The sequence below is a fragment of the Eucalyptus grandis genome, chromosome 10 (genome assembly GCF_016545825.1).
Source record: "Eucalyptus grandis isolate ANBG69807.140 chromosome 10, ASM1654582v1, whole genome shotgun sequence".
In the NCBI taxonomy this organism is placed as follows: Eukaryota; Viridiplantae; Streptophyta; class Magnoliopsida; order Myrtales; family Myrtaceae; genus Eucalyptus; species Eucalyptus grandis.
The window spans coordinates 1,337,158-1,352,508 of NC_052621.1; the positions used below are offsets into that span (position 1 = coordinate 1,337,158).

Consider the following 15,351-nt stretch of genomic DNA (forward strand, 5'->3'; position numbering starts at 1 on the left):
CTGCTTCTGAGAGCATTGTCCTGAGGATGTTGCAGTAATCCTCTCTGTTTTGGACTGCTACAAGTGCTGCACTTGCCATGGATTTTTCCTGTAAGAACGATGTATTTGATGGGGATGCGATTATTTGGGTTTTTCGGCTTTTTAGCCATGTTTTAACCGCAGCCGGATCCTTGATCAAAAAATCTGAATCCATCCCACCATTTTGTTTTGTATTTTCGGACAAGTACCGGTACACTGGTTTATTGGATGTATTGTATTCAAATTCCCATGCTGTTACCCAAAAGATTCTGAATATTATGAAGAAATGCAGAAGGCATGGGAACCTTATAGCATGAGGTGTTGGTATGAATTGTTCACTGAAAACCTTGTATCCTTGTTTGACTATGGGGTGTAATATTATGTCTAAAGGACCAAAGAGATCCCACCAGGAGTCAAACCAGTTTGGTAAGCTTTGTCTTGGGAAATTGTCTTTGAAGAATAATAACCAGGAGTGTTGGAAATTTGTATTATGTCTGAAAAAGACGTTCCACCAAGCTTGTTGGTAGTCCCAGTATGCATATGAGGAGGAGTATGGCAGGCTTTGGGTAAGTCTGGTTTGGAATTTTCTGGGTGTATGGGGTGAGGCTCCCCATTGTGAGGGGTGTATGACTTTACTGATGGATATAGTGGAATAAAGGATATTTTATGTATTGTTTTTATCAGCAAAGTGAGTGAACCTTGCCGATTCTGTTTCCACTAAAATTTGCTCATAATAAGCAAGGGTTTTGTTTGTATTGTGGGGTTTGAAAAGCCAATTTTTTGGAAATATGTTTTTTGCAAATTTGATTGGATCTTCATCGAAGAATCCGTCTTCCACAGTCAATATTTTTTGAAAAGATGTTTTGGGGAAAAATTTTGATCTTTGAGAAAGAGGGGTTGCCTGAGGCCTAATAACCACCTCACTCGAAATTCTTTTGTATTCCGCTTGTTTTTGTGTAGCAAGCGGGGAAGGATTGTTACTTACCTCTATGGCACTGGATGGCTCTTTCTTTACGTTCTGTAAAGACTGGGCAAGTAACAATATTGTTTCTTTTGGTAGTATGTTGGCTAACTGATTAAGGGCTAGCATGGGTTCAGATGATATGGGTTCTGTTGTCAAAGGTGTTTGCTGTAAGAATGTTTGGTTGTTTTCTGCCATTTGGAGCCATGTCTTGACGGATGTTAAGCCTTTTGGCTTTGGTGGTGTATTGGAGGGTTCGGCAGTGGCTTTGCCTTTGCCTTTATCTTTGTCTTTTTTGGATCTTGGCATGATTGTATCCCCTGTAAAAATTCTCTTGTGAGAAAATCAGGTAATGAATTTGAAGAACCATTTATAAATTCAATGTCAAAATCGAATACTTGAAAGTATGGCTTGCCATCCGGCAAAAATTTGTTTTGATGCAATGTTTAAAACGTCTTTTTGTAAAACGTCTTTGGCTGATTTGCAATATATATATATATATATATATATATATATATATATATTATGTATATATAATATTATTTATAATTTTTTTATATAGAGAAAACCTTAAAATAAACGGCGTCGACAACATTAAACAGCTCTTTAGTGAGGAGTTCAAATAATTTTACATTGTTCTTTAATAACTTAGATTTTTAATGTCTTTTACGGTGTCAATAGTCATAATTTACGAAGGAAAAAAATGTTTTTGTAAGGAGTCTTCACAGCGTCCAAAAAGGTATAAACAACTCCTTATGGCATCCTCTTCTAGTATTCGTTCTCTCTTTTTTTCTTTTTTTGACCCCGGAACTACCGTACAACCGGCAATCGGCGGTGTAAACCAGGGGAGAGCACTAGCGTGGGGGCCCACCTCCCATGGCACTCCACTTTAGTTGCGCAATGGGGGCACGGAGTTTCGAACCCCTCCCCTCCCGGATGAGGGGCAAGGCGCGAACCAACGCGTCCACCGCGGGGTGGGTTCTGTTCTCTTTTGTTATATTTGTCTTCTTAGTCTTCAATTTTCCAAAATCAAAGGAAACAACTTCTCCGCTCGCCTCGGTCGCTTTGGGTCACTCGCACGCTCGCCACTCGATGCTCGCTTGGCTTGTTACTCTTCGCTCGACATTCGATGCTCATTCTATTCGACGCTCATCCCACTTGATTCTCACCGCTTGCCTTTCTTAGCTGACCTCTCTCATCATTGAACTTATTAGGTCAATGCGGTCCTCAATTGTCCTTTCAAGGAGTACAAAAAATGAAATTAAAAATTATTGGTTAGTCTTAGGTTGACCTTGAAACCGGATCGAACCTATTGGGTCATCCGGCCCTCAATCACTTTTTGAAGGAGTACAAAAAATGAAATAAAAAATTATTAATTGGTCCTAGGTTGACCTTGGAATCGGACCAAACCCATCGGGTCAGTCCAGTTCTCTGTCCCAAGCTCAATAGGGTCGGTTCTCGATTCCAAAAATTAAGGACCAGTACTGTTCGGGTTGGTCCTAGGATTAGGGGATGGACCGACCCAACCTAGACCATGTTCACCCCTAATGGATGGATCTGCAATCCTCCTTATTAGTGTAGGATAGAGAACTCAAGAATCATCGGCTTCTCAGTTGCTAGAGACCAAACAAGTACTTGATGCTTATCAATTGTAAGAAGAAAAAGGAGAATCTTTGGTTGCGGTGGCAGACTGAATCTGATATTGTAAACTACTACAATCCCACACTCAATATTAGTGAACGATATCATAATTTGCTATATGGCTCATTCAATAGCACACTGAAACAAGGTCTGAACATCATCAATAGAATTATGAAACACTAAGACTACTCCCGCAAACAATAACAAGCACCGCCGCATATCCAACGCTGCAAAGTAACCAGGCAAGCTCACCCAGATGTACCCGAAACCTTACATGGCACCGTGTTACTGCAACTCTCTGAGATACAAAGTTCGAGATTAATTGATCTAACCGGCCACATGAGCAAAGATAATCCATTTATTGGGTAATACATGTTTTTTTTCTGTGTTTTTTGATGTAATATTCTTTGAGAACTGAATAGGAATTTTGAAACTTGGGGATGAGAGAGAGAGAGAGAGAGAACACTAAACTATCTTATCGCGACACCACGGAGATGTAAGTAATCAACAGTTAGACTCATTAACACTACACTAGCGCTAAATCAAACTTGGGCATACCCTAACAACAGACACGAAATCAGTCGAACCTTAAATATTGAGCAGATACACCCATGCAAGTCTAAAACTTGGCCAAGCCCATCCAGCACAACAGGCAACAATGGAGTCCTCCCATCCGGCTAATAGTGTTGCCAATTAAGGCAAATGTTCCAGTTTATCTGTGTAATATTAATTACCATACTGGAAAATAATATCATGAATCTTAATTCATTGTTTTCATGCCTCAACTTTAAGTAGTCTACTCTCAATTTTGTCCCGGTATGGTTCATGCTGGACATAAATAATTACAATCCAAACCGAATGTCGTAAACTCACGAAAAGCAACCTATGGAATAAAAACTCGATTTCTTGCGAATTCCCTTTTATAAATTGAAGCAGACCACGAAAATGCATTATTTCTTAGAAATAGGCCTAGAAAGCTTATTGACAATCCTTGGCACCCGTATATCTCGATGGAACCTCAGCTCTAATAGCTCTGTATATGTGGTCACTTCTTGATATATGAAGACCAGAAATTGAGAGCAACGGTATTGATGCCTGAAGAAGACACAATTCAGATTAATCCTAATCAACTACTGAATTAGATTTGTGCGGATTATGACTAAACCAGCTTGCTGATGGAACACCTGTGAGGCCCCAAAGAAAGGCCTCGCAGATTATTGCAATGCACGAATCATGTGTTTCGTGCAGTCGACATCACCTGAGGGGCCAACACGAGTTCTACCTAGCATCTTATTAAAAATTGATGAAGGCGCATGTGTTTTGAGGGCATGCGACGCCTTGATCTTTATGATTTGGAAGAGCATTTTGAGACCTTTTACCGAGGGATAACGGGTTTTCAGCCCTCTTGTGATCCCATGGTGGGTATTGGAAGGAAAGCTTGGAGAGGCCACCCAAGGGGGTATTCCTCGAGTATGAGGACTTGAAGGGAGATGTTGTAGGACACCTGAAGAAGGTGGGCCGAGCTTGTTGTGTTTCCCCTCTCCCGGCGGGAAGAAGGAGGTGTCAACGAAGAGATAGCCAAAATGTGTAGCTTGAAGAACTTGAAGGGCATGCAGGCCAACGAGAATGCAAATTACTCCCGATGATTTTCAAAAATGAGAACAGAAGCTTGTTCAAGAAAAGTGAGGTGCATGACTGGGTTAACCATCTCGCTCCTTCCTGCTGGGATTATAATGACAATCCAAAAAATATTGGATTAGCGCAACATAACAAAACATTCTCCCTTATTGTGGGAAAAAATTTTCAAAAAGTTTTAAACCAATTGTACTTTTATCAATTTAGTCGTAAACCTTTTAATGTTGCTAGTCCTAAACATTTTCATATGTCGTCAATTGAGTCCATTCGATTAATTTTTGTCAAATTTTATTAACATAGATACTGGTCATCTTACATGGCAAGGCATGTGCTAACATGGGCAACTTTAATAACATTTAAAAAAATTAATTTTTATTTAATTTTTTTATGATTTTTATCTTTTATCTTTTTCTTTCTTTCTTTTTTCTTTCTTCTTCTTTTTACCAATGACCGGTTGGCCTTTTCTAAGCGAAGGTCATCGTCACCCACCATAGGTGAGACCCAACTAGGTGAGGGCGAGCTTGGCAAAGGCAACGCTTGGCAAAGCTGCCCTGGCCTAGGTGAGGTGGGTGCTTGGGGTAACCATCTTTCTCCTTCTTCCACGGTGGAATGCCTCAACTCAATAGCATCGTCCAAGAAAAGATGAGCCCTTTTGGGTTGGATTTCAAAACATGCTCAACATTTTAGTTGCTTTCGACCTCTTCCTTCTCTAAGTATAAACAGAAATGAAGGAAAGCAAAATCGAATGGCTTTCGCAGTCAGCTTCTCTCGTCTTGCTTCTCCTCGTTACTTGGGTGGTGCAGAGAAAGAAAAAGAACAAATCCCAATTGAACTAAAGAAACCTCGACTCTCTCTGAGCTAAAGACCAAACGAGTAGGGAAGAGAGGCTGATCAGTTGGAAGGCGTGATTCAAGAAATAGCTGAAACGTGTAGCTTGAGGAAGTTGAAGGATCCGGAGGTGAACAAATCTGGCAAATTCATGCCGAGCTTTGAGAACAGAAGCTACTTTAGGAAAGGAGAGTTGGGTGACTGGGTTAACTATCTCAGTCCTCCAACGGCGGCGCGTCTACATAGCATCATAAAAGAGAAGATGAGTCCATCTGGGTTGGAGTTCAAAACGTGCTAGTCGTCCTTCCCGTATTAATTTTCCAGTTCAGTTGGTTTTTGGTACCTTGAATATTAATAGTATTTTGCTTATGACTTTGGACTCAATCTTTCTTTATCTTCGATCTCCATGCAAGTACTATAGTGTGGTAAAGATTCAATGAGTAATTGCACCGAGAGATCTCGATTTTTCTGTTGCTGAAAGAGTAAACAAGTATCTAAATAGTAAATGAGATGCGAACAAGATAGAAGGTAAGCATTCTTTGTCTTTCTCTCTTGCACTGATTCTCAAAAGATCAGTTTACTCCAACATCTACGTTACAAGGGACGAGTTATTCTGGTGCATGATAGCTTAGAACCTCCAGCATTAGGTAATTTGTGACTTCAAAGCACCCAAAAGACAGAAAAAATCATTATGATCCAACTTATCTGTCCTCTATTTGAAACTCTCTCCCTCAAACATCAAAATCGACAGCCAACCATCTGGCATCTGCTCTCCCGTGCGCTCATCCAGAAAATAGATAACTGAGAAAAAAATCAGAAAGACTTTATCGGTCATGATGGTAGCCTATATCCGCTAGTGCAAACTACTACAGTTTTACGCTTGATATAAGCATTCGAGGGCGCATTCTCTTTTCTCGTTCATTTAGCGGCACACGTTCAACAATTCTAAATATCATCCATAGAGATATGAAACACTTTTACCATTGCTTTTAACAAAAAGATCCGTTACACAATAACTAGCACCGGCAGCGACAAAACCAATCAAGCCTATTCCAATTTACGGGAAACCTTATATGGCAAACCCTGTTCCTGTGTCCACAAACCCTTGAGCTACAAAGATATCATTTGATCTAACCAACAGCAGCAGGAGCAAAAGATAATCCCCTTTTTGGTAATCCATGTCAACTATTTATTCTAACATGATTCATCAAGGACTGGAATATAAATTTTGAAATTTGTGGATCAGAAAGGGAGATTTAGTCACTAAATTGCATACGGAGGGATTGGTATGAATAATTAAAGAACCAAAAAACAAGTGGAAGTTCAATTTAATAAGCACAAACTGGAGCATTCTCCTGACCTCCAACAGAAACTAAAATGAACTTTAAAAGTTTAAGCAAATGTGACCATCAAACGGGTCTAGAATCTTGTTCTAGCACTCCCAACAGAACGGGCAACATCAAAGTGGTCCCATCCAGCTTACTAACTTGCTAATTAAGGCAAACAATCCAGTGCTACCATAGATTAAGAAACGATTCGGTCCTAACATAGATTAACAATACTTCTACTTTTGGATCCAATGTATGGCTATGGTCGCTTTTTGATATGGACCCACCCATGGAAGGTGACCACGTTTTATGCACTTCTACTCGGGGTCTACAACAAGGCTTTAATGCGCCAACTGTGCAGTCCCCTTGCAAAGACATGAAAGTGCAGTACCAGCTGGCTTTTAATCGTCCTGTCCTAGCCACTGGTTGGCTTTTTGACAGGTGATGGATCCCTATACCAGTCTTGGCGACATCGAGACCCATGCAAAGATCAGCTGAGCTGTGGCAATAACGCTCAAGGTCCATCCAATTACAATGATATGTCTATGTGTTTTGATTTTGTTGCCTGATATTACTACAGAATCGAGAAAGAAGATATCATGAATGTCGAAGATATAAATTTGGAGCATAATGCGGATTTTATTAGTTGGATTGATGCAAAAATCACTCAGTCAGCAAAGATTGTGTTAAAAAATCTTCTATGGAACAATGTCAAAGAAAAAATTGTTCCATGAAGGCTGAAGTAAAATCTCTCAAGATACAACTGAAACAAAAAACAAGATGTGGTAAAGCTCAAGAAAGAAAAATTCCAGATTAAAAACGATGTTGGTTATGTCCTGAATGTTTATTATAAGTGCAATTTTAGTGATTTTAGCTCACATATGTGGAGAGCTGAAGGGGCAGATGTGCTAAGTTTGCGATGGACTGTGTCAGTAGACGTCGTTTATGTAAAGGCACGTATGAGTTGCAAGACGTGTTGTAATCGTGGACATGTTTGGCAGAAATGAAATTCCATGAGGACCATGATCAATGGTCAGATTTTGCATCTGGCGTCTGCTCTTCCATAAGGACACATTTCGCACATGCACAAAGACGCGACACGTGTCACGCATGCACAAAGGCGGTGACTCATGCCTCCGCGTGGCTGTGCATGCAGACCACCTTCACGTTGCGTGACCACAATACTCCTACTTGTGAAAAATAATGATTACTTGTAATAAAAAATGTGCTCAACCGAGTGTGATTCATTATATCACTTGATTTATAACGGAATAATTTGTTACCATTCCCATAAATATAGGTCATACTAATAGAATTATATAAATCTGATATTTGATTTTTCTTCTTGTATTTTTTCTATTTTACTATTTAATCACTTACTTCTGCAATATTAATAATGGAATTATGTGAGTTAAAATTAATTTTCTTTATTAACTTACATATGATTGACTGGACTAATAAGTTATCAATCATTTCTTTCCCCTTATAAACGATATGTCAAATTCACTATCGGTTATTCAAATTTACCTTGCATGGAACAAATTTCTGTTTTGTGGCAAACCCGACGTTAGAAATGTGCACTACAATGTCAATTATCTGTTCGGTGCGCTCTTTGACGTCAACTAAGCCGACAAGTGTTTGACTTATCAGCGTGTAATAAATGAATTGGGATTAATTGGGGGTTCGTGATCATCCTTCGCATGTATAAAGCAGTGACCAAAAGAAATTTGAAAAACTACCACTCAACTAGCTATAAAAAGATTAGCGCTTCACATTCATCTGCTTGTATTGATTCTTGCTCAGACATCGATGGCACGCCAGCAACTTCCTTCGCAGTCCGCCATCTTAGGTAGCGAAAAACATGAGCAGGAGGACATCGATGAACTAATTGCTTCACTTCCCCAAAGCAAAGGTGTGGTAAGTCGTTTCCAGTCCCTCTACCAAAATTTTTGGTGCCCGGACAACGTGCTTCCCAACGTGATCGCGTTTCAGCGGCACCATCAAGCCAAGTACAATGACATTGTCCTGGCCTCTGAGCCCAAAACAGGAACTACTTGGTTAAAGGCCCTAGTATTCTCTATCGTGAACCGCTCTCGCTTCGACATCTCCAACACACCGTTGCTCACTTCAAACCCCCATGACCTTGTCCTTTTCCTCGAGTTACAGCTGTATAGAAGCAACCCGAGGCCCAACCTTGACAGCCTAGCAGAACCGAGGCTCTTTGCTACACACGTCCCTTATCCATCCTTGCCGGAGTGCATCAAGCGGTCGGGCTGCTGGATCATATACATCTGCCGGAACCCATTGGACACTGTGGTTTCGGCTTGGCACTTCTTCCTCGAGTTGGCGCGGTCGGAGGACCACCCGGCGTGGTCTTTGGAAGAGCATTTCGAGGCCTATTGCAAAGGAGAAATGCCGTTCGGGCCCTTTTGGGAGCACATGGTGGGTTTTTGGAAGGAGAGCTTGGAGAGGCCACACAATGTGTTGTTCCTCAAGTACGAGGACTTAAAGGAAGATATTGGAGGACAACTGAAGAAGGTGGCCAAGTTTGTGGGGCTTCCCTTCACTGAGCAGGAAGAAGAGGAAGGTGTAATTGAAGAGATAGCCAAAATGTGTAGCTTGAAGACCCTCAAGGACCTAGAGGTCAACAAATCTGGCAAAGTACCTATGACAATCAAGTTCGAGAAGAGAAGCTTTTTTAGGAAAGGTGAGGTGGGTGATTGGGTCAATCATCTCACTCCTTCCATGGCGGATCGCCTCAATAGTATCGTGCAAGAGAAAATCAGCCCCTTTGGCTTACAATTCAAAACACGTTGAGGATTAATTACGATCACTTTCTCTGTGTGTGCCATTAGAAATAAATGAAATTAATAAGGGGTGAATCTATATTCCTCCTTAATGGTGTTGTATAGAGAACTTAAGAATCCTTGACTTCCATGTCGTGAGAGAAGAAACAAGTATTTAATAATGCTGGTCAGGTGTGGAGGAAAGGGAAAGAAAAAAAGGAACTATTTGTAGCACTAATAGACTACATCTGATACTGTAAATATTACTCTCATCTCCATCGGGAAATCAAATGGACATTAAAGAGTGAGCAACCTACTACCCATTTCATTGTAGTAAGTTACGAACAATTTGAGGTATTTACTAACACCAAATTAAAACTATAAATTATCCAACTTTTAAGAAATTTTCCAGTGGAAGTTGAACCTTACCATTGAAGTCAGTAAGGCACTCTTAGTGACTCGACATACTAGTGTAGCCTTGCCCTTTGGCTGGTAACTTACTAACCAAGTAAGGAGATAACCCAATCTCACGACTTTCCCGAAACTCGATACGCCTGTTCCTTACCCATGCTTGCTGAATCCATCAAGCGATCGAATTGCCACTTTTAGACTCCAGAAAGGAAAAAGGAGGAAGAAGAAGAAGTAGAAGACAACTCAAATCAAACCCAATAAACTACTCAATTAAATGTTTGGCACTGACTCAACCAGCATGCTAACAAAGCACACGGTGGTCCCTCAAAGAAACGTGAATCCTATTGAGATTAATGAAGGGGTATGCACAAGAAGTCAACAGACAGCTTGCATGAAGGAGGTCCATTTAGGACCCACTTCATTTTAATCATAAATCGTATGTATCTCATGTGGGCTCATAAATTGTTTTTCTCATGTGATTGGGGGTATGCAACGACTATAAAGCAGTGAAAAAGGAATTGAAAATCGTATGAGTGTTTCGCATTGAAAACGCCATGGCAATGGGAGACAGTGAGCAGGAGGCCATTGATGACCTGATTGCTTCACTTCCCCAAGAGAAACTTCTTAATTTTCTTCCTTGCTGCCTTTTCCAAAACTTTTGGTACGCGATCTCCATGCTTCCTAATGTCGTCGCGTGCCAAAGGCACTTCAAGGCCAAAGACAAGGACATTGTTGTAGCCTCTGACCCCAAATCGGGGACCACCTGGCTCATGGCCATAGCATTCTCCATTGTAAATCGCTCCCGCTTCGACGCCTCAAACACACCATTGCTCACTTCAAGCCCCCATGAACTCGTCCCTCGCTTCGAGATCGACTTGTTCAGGAATAACTCGAGATCCGATCTTGATGACATGGAGGAGCCCAGGCTTTTCTCTACGCACCTACCTTATCCAAGCTTGCCAGAGTGCGTCAAGCGGTCGGACTGCCGAATCATTTACATCTGTCGGAATCCGTTGGACACCGTGGTTTCCTCTTGGTACTTCTCCCTCGAGATGGCGCGATCAGCAGAGTGGCTAGAGTGGTCTTTGGAAGAGCATTTTGAGAGCTATTGCCAAGGTAAATTCCCGCTCGGGCCCTTTTGGGAGCACATGGTGGGGTATTGGAAAGAGAGCTTGGAGAGACCACACAAGGTGCTGTTCCTCAAGTATGAGGACTTGAAGGAAGATATTGGAGGACAGATGAAGAAGGTGGCCCAGTTTGTGGGGCTCCCCTTCACTAAGGAGGAAGAGGAGGGAGGTGTGATTGAAGAGATAGCCAAAATGTGCAGCTTGAAGACCCTCAAGAACCTGGAGGTCAATAAATCCGGCAAATTACCTAGTAAAACCATTGAGAAGAGAAGCTTTTTTAGGAAAGGCGAGGTGGGTGATTGGGTTAACCATCTCACTCCTTCCATGGCAAATCGCCTCAATAGCATCATGCAAGAGAAAATCGGCCCCTTCGGATTACATTTCAAAACACGTTGAGTGTTAATTACTATCACTTTCTCTATGTGTGCTATCAGAAATAAACGGAATTAATAATGGATGGATCTGCAGTCCTCCTTATTGGTGTAGGATGGAGAACTCAAGAATCCTAGACTTCTCAGTTGCTAGAGACCAAAACAAGTACTCGATGCTGATCATGTGTGAGAAGAAAAAAGAGAATCTTTGGTTGCGGTGGCAGACTAAATCTGATATTGTAAACTACTACAATCCCACACTCAATATTAGTGAACGATATCATAATTTGCTATATGGCTCATTCAATAGCACACTGAAACAAGGTCTGAACATCATCAATAGAATTATGAAACACTTAGACTACTCCCGCAAACAATAACAAGCATCGCCGCATATCCAACGCTGCAAAGTAACCAGGCAAGCTCACCCAGATGTACCCGAAACCTTCTATGGCACCATGTTACTGCAACTCTCTGAGATACAAAGTTCGAGATTAATTGATCTAACCGGCCACATGAGCAAAGATAATCCATTTATTGGGTAATACATGTTTTTTTTGTGTTTTTTGATGTAATGTTCTTTGAGAACTGAAAAGGAATTTTGAAACTTGGGGATGAGAGAGAGAGAGAAAGAGAACACTAAACTATCTTATCGCGACACCACGGAGATGTAAAGAATTAACAGTTAAGACTCATTAAGCACTACACTCGAGCTAAATCAAACTTGGGCATACCCTAACAACAGACACGAAATCAGTCGAACCTTAAATATTGAGCAGATACGCCCATGCAAGTCTAAAACTTGGCCAAGCCCTTCCAGCACAACAGGCAACAATGGAGTCCATCAAGCGATCAAATTGCCACTTTTGGACTCCAGAAAGGAAAAAGGAGGAAGAAGAAGAAGTAGAAGACAACTCAAATCAAACCCAATAAACTACTCAATTAAATGTCTGGCAATGACTCAACCAGCATGCTAACGAAGCACACGGTGGTCCCTCAAAGAAACGTGAATCATATTGAGATTGATTAAGGGGCATGCACAAGAGGCCTCGATTATCCTATTACCGAAAGAGTAAACAAGTATTTGAAATGAAATGCATAACAATTTCGTCACAAGTCACTTGATATGGACATAGAGTACTATGATTCAAACCAAGCTCATGTAAACTCATGAAAGAAACTTATAGCACCATGCTCTCTTGCCCAAAGAGGAACAAGAAAAAATATTCATGCTCGAGACAGTGAGATTTTCATAATGGGAGATTGAAGGAAAAAGAGCAGCACTTAGGGTGTGCTTAATAATCATTATGTTCCCGAAAACAATTTTTAAATAAAAATGATTCTTTTTTATTTTATTCCCATGAATAATTTCTAAATATTTGAAGGCGTTCAATAACTGTCCAAAGTTTCTATTTCCAAAATAGAATTGTATTTAATACCGTTCTCAAAATTTCTAATCCAAACCACTTTCTTTTAATTTTTTAATAATTTTATTACTTTTTTTTTTGTTGGCTTGATTCTGGAATTGTTCTCAGGAATATAGAAGCAATCTTTTTTACTCCATGATTCTGTTCTAATCTTTGGAATAAAAAATTTACCAAATAGATTTTTGTTCCAAATCTATTCTCGGAAATAAAAGAATTAGTCATTGTTTGACAAGTTGCCAAGCGCACCCTTCTTTGCACCCCATCCAACAACCCCATCCAACGGATCTTAGTGTGCCCGAATATCAATTTGGTCAGGTTTGAGATAGGAAATTTACTCGAAAAGCTTGGACGCCTAATCTAGCCTCACGTAAACCGAATCCAAGGTGCATGTTATTATATATAAAAAAAATAATAACTTGATAGTCTTTAATTCATTGTGAGAATAATAATCTACTCTAGATTATAAAAAATTAAATAATATATAATTATATATTGTTGTGGAGTCCACTTCTTTAAAAAATTGTAACTCACAATAAACCGTTGTTATTTTCATAATAATTTAAAAATTATCATGTTGGCTTAGTCCTATATAAAATTATATGCCCAAGGATATCAGATTTAAGATGCACTTGGCGTCCACGAAAAAGGAATCGCCACCTTTATCCATATAATATATCATATATGTATACCAATTATTATGTCGGCAAAGTCCTATATAAAATTATATGCCCAAGGATATCAGCGAAAAAGGAATCGCCACCTTTATTCATATATTATGTCAAATCTGTATACCAACCATTGTGCCGGCCGGCTGTTCAGTCGTCATACCCCAGAAGAGTCACACGAGTAGAGGCAGCCTTTAAGAGGCAGTACACCGATTGCAGTCAAATAATGGGCCGTGGAGATAAAGTGGGAGCAAAACAATGAAAACCCACACTCGCTAGCAAGGGAAAGGTAAGTGCTTCACTTTCATGTGCTTGTTTCGATTCGTACTCAAAACAACAAGCCTAGCGGTTCCACCACCATGGCACACCAGCAACTTTGTTCGCAGTCCGCCATAGCAGGTACTGAAGAGCATGATCGGAAGGAGACTGATGAACTCATTGCTTCACTTCCCCAAAGGAAAGGCGCGGTTCTTCCTTTCCAGTGCCTTTACCAAAACTTTTGGTGCCCCATCTTCGTGCTTCCCAACGTGATCACGTTTCAGCGGCACTTTGAAGCCAAACACAAGGATATTGTTCTGGCCTCTTAGCCCAAATCAGGGACCACCTGGCTAAAGGCCCTAGTGTTCTCCGTCGTTAACCGCTCCCGCTTCGGCATCTCCAACACGCCCTTGCTCACTTCGAACCCCCATGAACTCGTTCCATTCTTCGAGTTCCAGCTGTACGGAAGTAAACTGAGGCCCAACCTTGCTGGCCTGGCAGAGCCGAGGCTCTTCGCAACGCACATCCCTTACCCATCCTTGCCGGAGTGCATCAAGCAGTCTGACTGCCGAATCATTTACATTTGCCGGAACCCGTTGGACACCGTGGTTTCCTCTTGGCATTTCTTCCTTGAGAAGGCGCAATTAGAAGACCAGCCAGAGTGGTCATTGGAAGAGCATTTCGAGACCTATTGCCAAGGGACAATCTCGTTCGGGCTCTTTTGGGATCACATCATGGGGTATTGGAAGATGAGCTTGGAGTGGCCATCCAAGGTGTTGTTCCTCAAGTATGAGGACCTAAAGGAGGATACTATAGTACACCTGAAGAGGGTGGCCGAGTTTGTGGGTCTTCCCTTTACTGAGGAGGAAGAGGAGGCAGGTGTGATTGAAGAGATAGCCAAAATGTGTAGCTTGAAGACCCTAAAGGACCTAGAGGTCAACAAATCCGACAAAGTAGCCTTGACGATCGAGTTCGAGAAGAGAAGCTTTTTTAGGAAAGGGGAGGTGGGTGATTGGGTTAACCATCTCACTCCTTCCATGGTGGATCGCCCCAATAGCATCATCCAAGAAAAGATGAACCCCTTTGGGTTGGAATTCAAAACGTGTTGAGCGTTAAATACTTTCACTTTCTCTACTTGTGTCACTAGAAATAAGTGAAATTAATAATGGATCTGCAATCTTCCTTATTGGTGTAGTATAGAGAACTCAAGAATCCTTGACTTCTCTGTCGCAAGAGACGAAACAAGTATTTGAAGCTGGTCAGGTGTGAAGAAAAAAAGGAAGCATTGGTAGCATCGGTGAGAGCTCAAGAATCCTTGACTTCTCTGTCGCAAGAGACGAAACAAGTATTTGAAACTAGTCAGGTGTGAAGAAAAAAAAGAAGCATTGGTAACATCGGTAGACTACATCGATGCTGTAAACTATTCCTATCCTATAATAGTTGCATGTATTGTCTATGTGTTCAGTCAATTAGAGATCATGTATTCACAGATTTACTATTAATTCATCTACTTTTCAAAAAAGTAATCCAATATTATTCGTGATCTCGTATGATTTCTCATATACCCTGTCGCGACCAATTTTTCGAGTGTGAAAGTTTGGTTAATGGATTGTTAAGCCTAAACTTAACTCGGGCTCTCCCAAACCCATACCAATTCACGACTTAGGTTCAAGTTTATAACATGCAAATGATTTTTCAATTAGGAGTCCCCACTAATCTATTTTTGGTGGGTCGATTAGAAACCCAAGTAAAGTTACGGGAGATTTACTTTACTCCTACGAACCAGAGATTATGAGTTCGGGGACTTGGTTACGCTAGACTTTTCTAACGCCCTTTCGGTACCTTTCTCTTAAAATAATGTTTTGCAGGCAGCTTGAATTGATTTTAAATCTAAT

At 40.8% G+C, this 15,351-nt stretch overlaps 3 protein-coding genes across 3 annotated transcripts; all 3 read left to right on the forward strand.

Moving 5' to 3' along the window:
- The first annotated feature begins 8,220 nt into the window (after window positions 1-8,220).
- LOC104423318 (cytosolic sulfotransferase 15) lies at window positions 8,221-9,228 on the forward strand. Its single transcript, XM_010035826.2, has one exon. The coding sequence runs from the start codon at window positions 8,221-8,223 to the stop codon at window positions 9,226-9,228; it is 1,008 nt and encodes a 335-aa protein (XP_010034128.2).
- An 877-nt stretch (window positions 9,229-10,105) lies between these two features.
- On the forward strand, window positions 10,106-11,470 carry LOC104420948 (cytosolic sulfotransferase 15). The gene has a single exon (XM_039303436.1). It carries the CDS (start codon window positions 10,163-10,165, stop codon window positions 11,129-11,131), a length of 969 nt encoding a protein of 322 aa, XP_039159370.1. The 5' UTR covers window positions 10,106-10,162; the 3' UTR covers window positions 11,132-11,470.
- Window positions 11,471-13,557: 2,087 nt separating this feature from the next.
- On the forward strand, window positions 13,558-14,713 carry LOC104423320 (cytosolic sulfotransferase 15). The gene is made up of 2 exons (XM_039303635.1): window positions 13,558-13,665; window positions 13,786-14,713. The coding sequence occupies exons 1-2, from the start codon at window positions 13,558-13,560 to the stop codon at window positions 14,563-14,565; spliced, it is 888 nt and encodes a 295-aa protein (XP_039159569.1). The 3' UTR covers window positions 14,566-14,713.
- The last annotated feature ends 638 nt before the right edge of the window (window positions 14,714-15,351 follow it).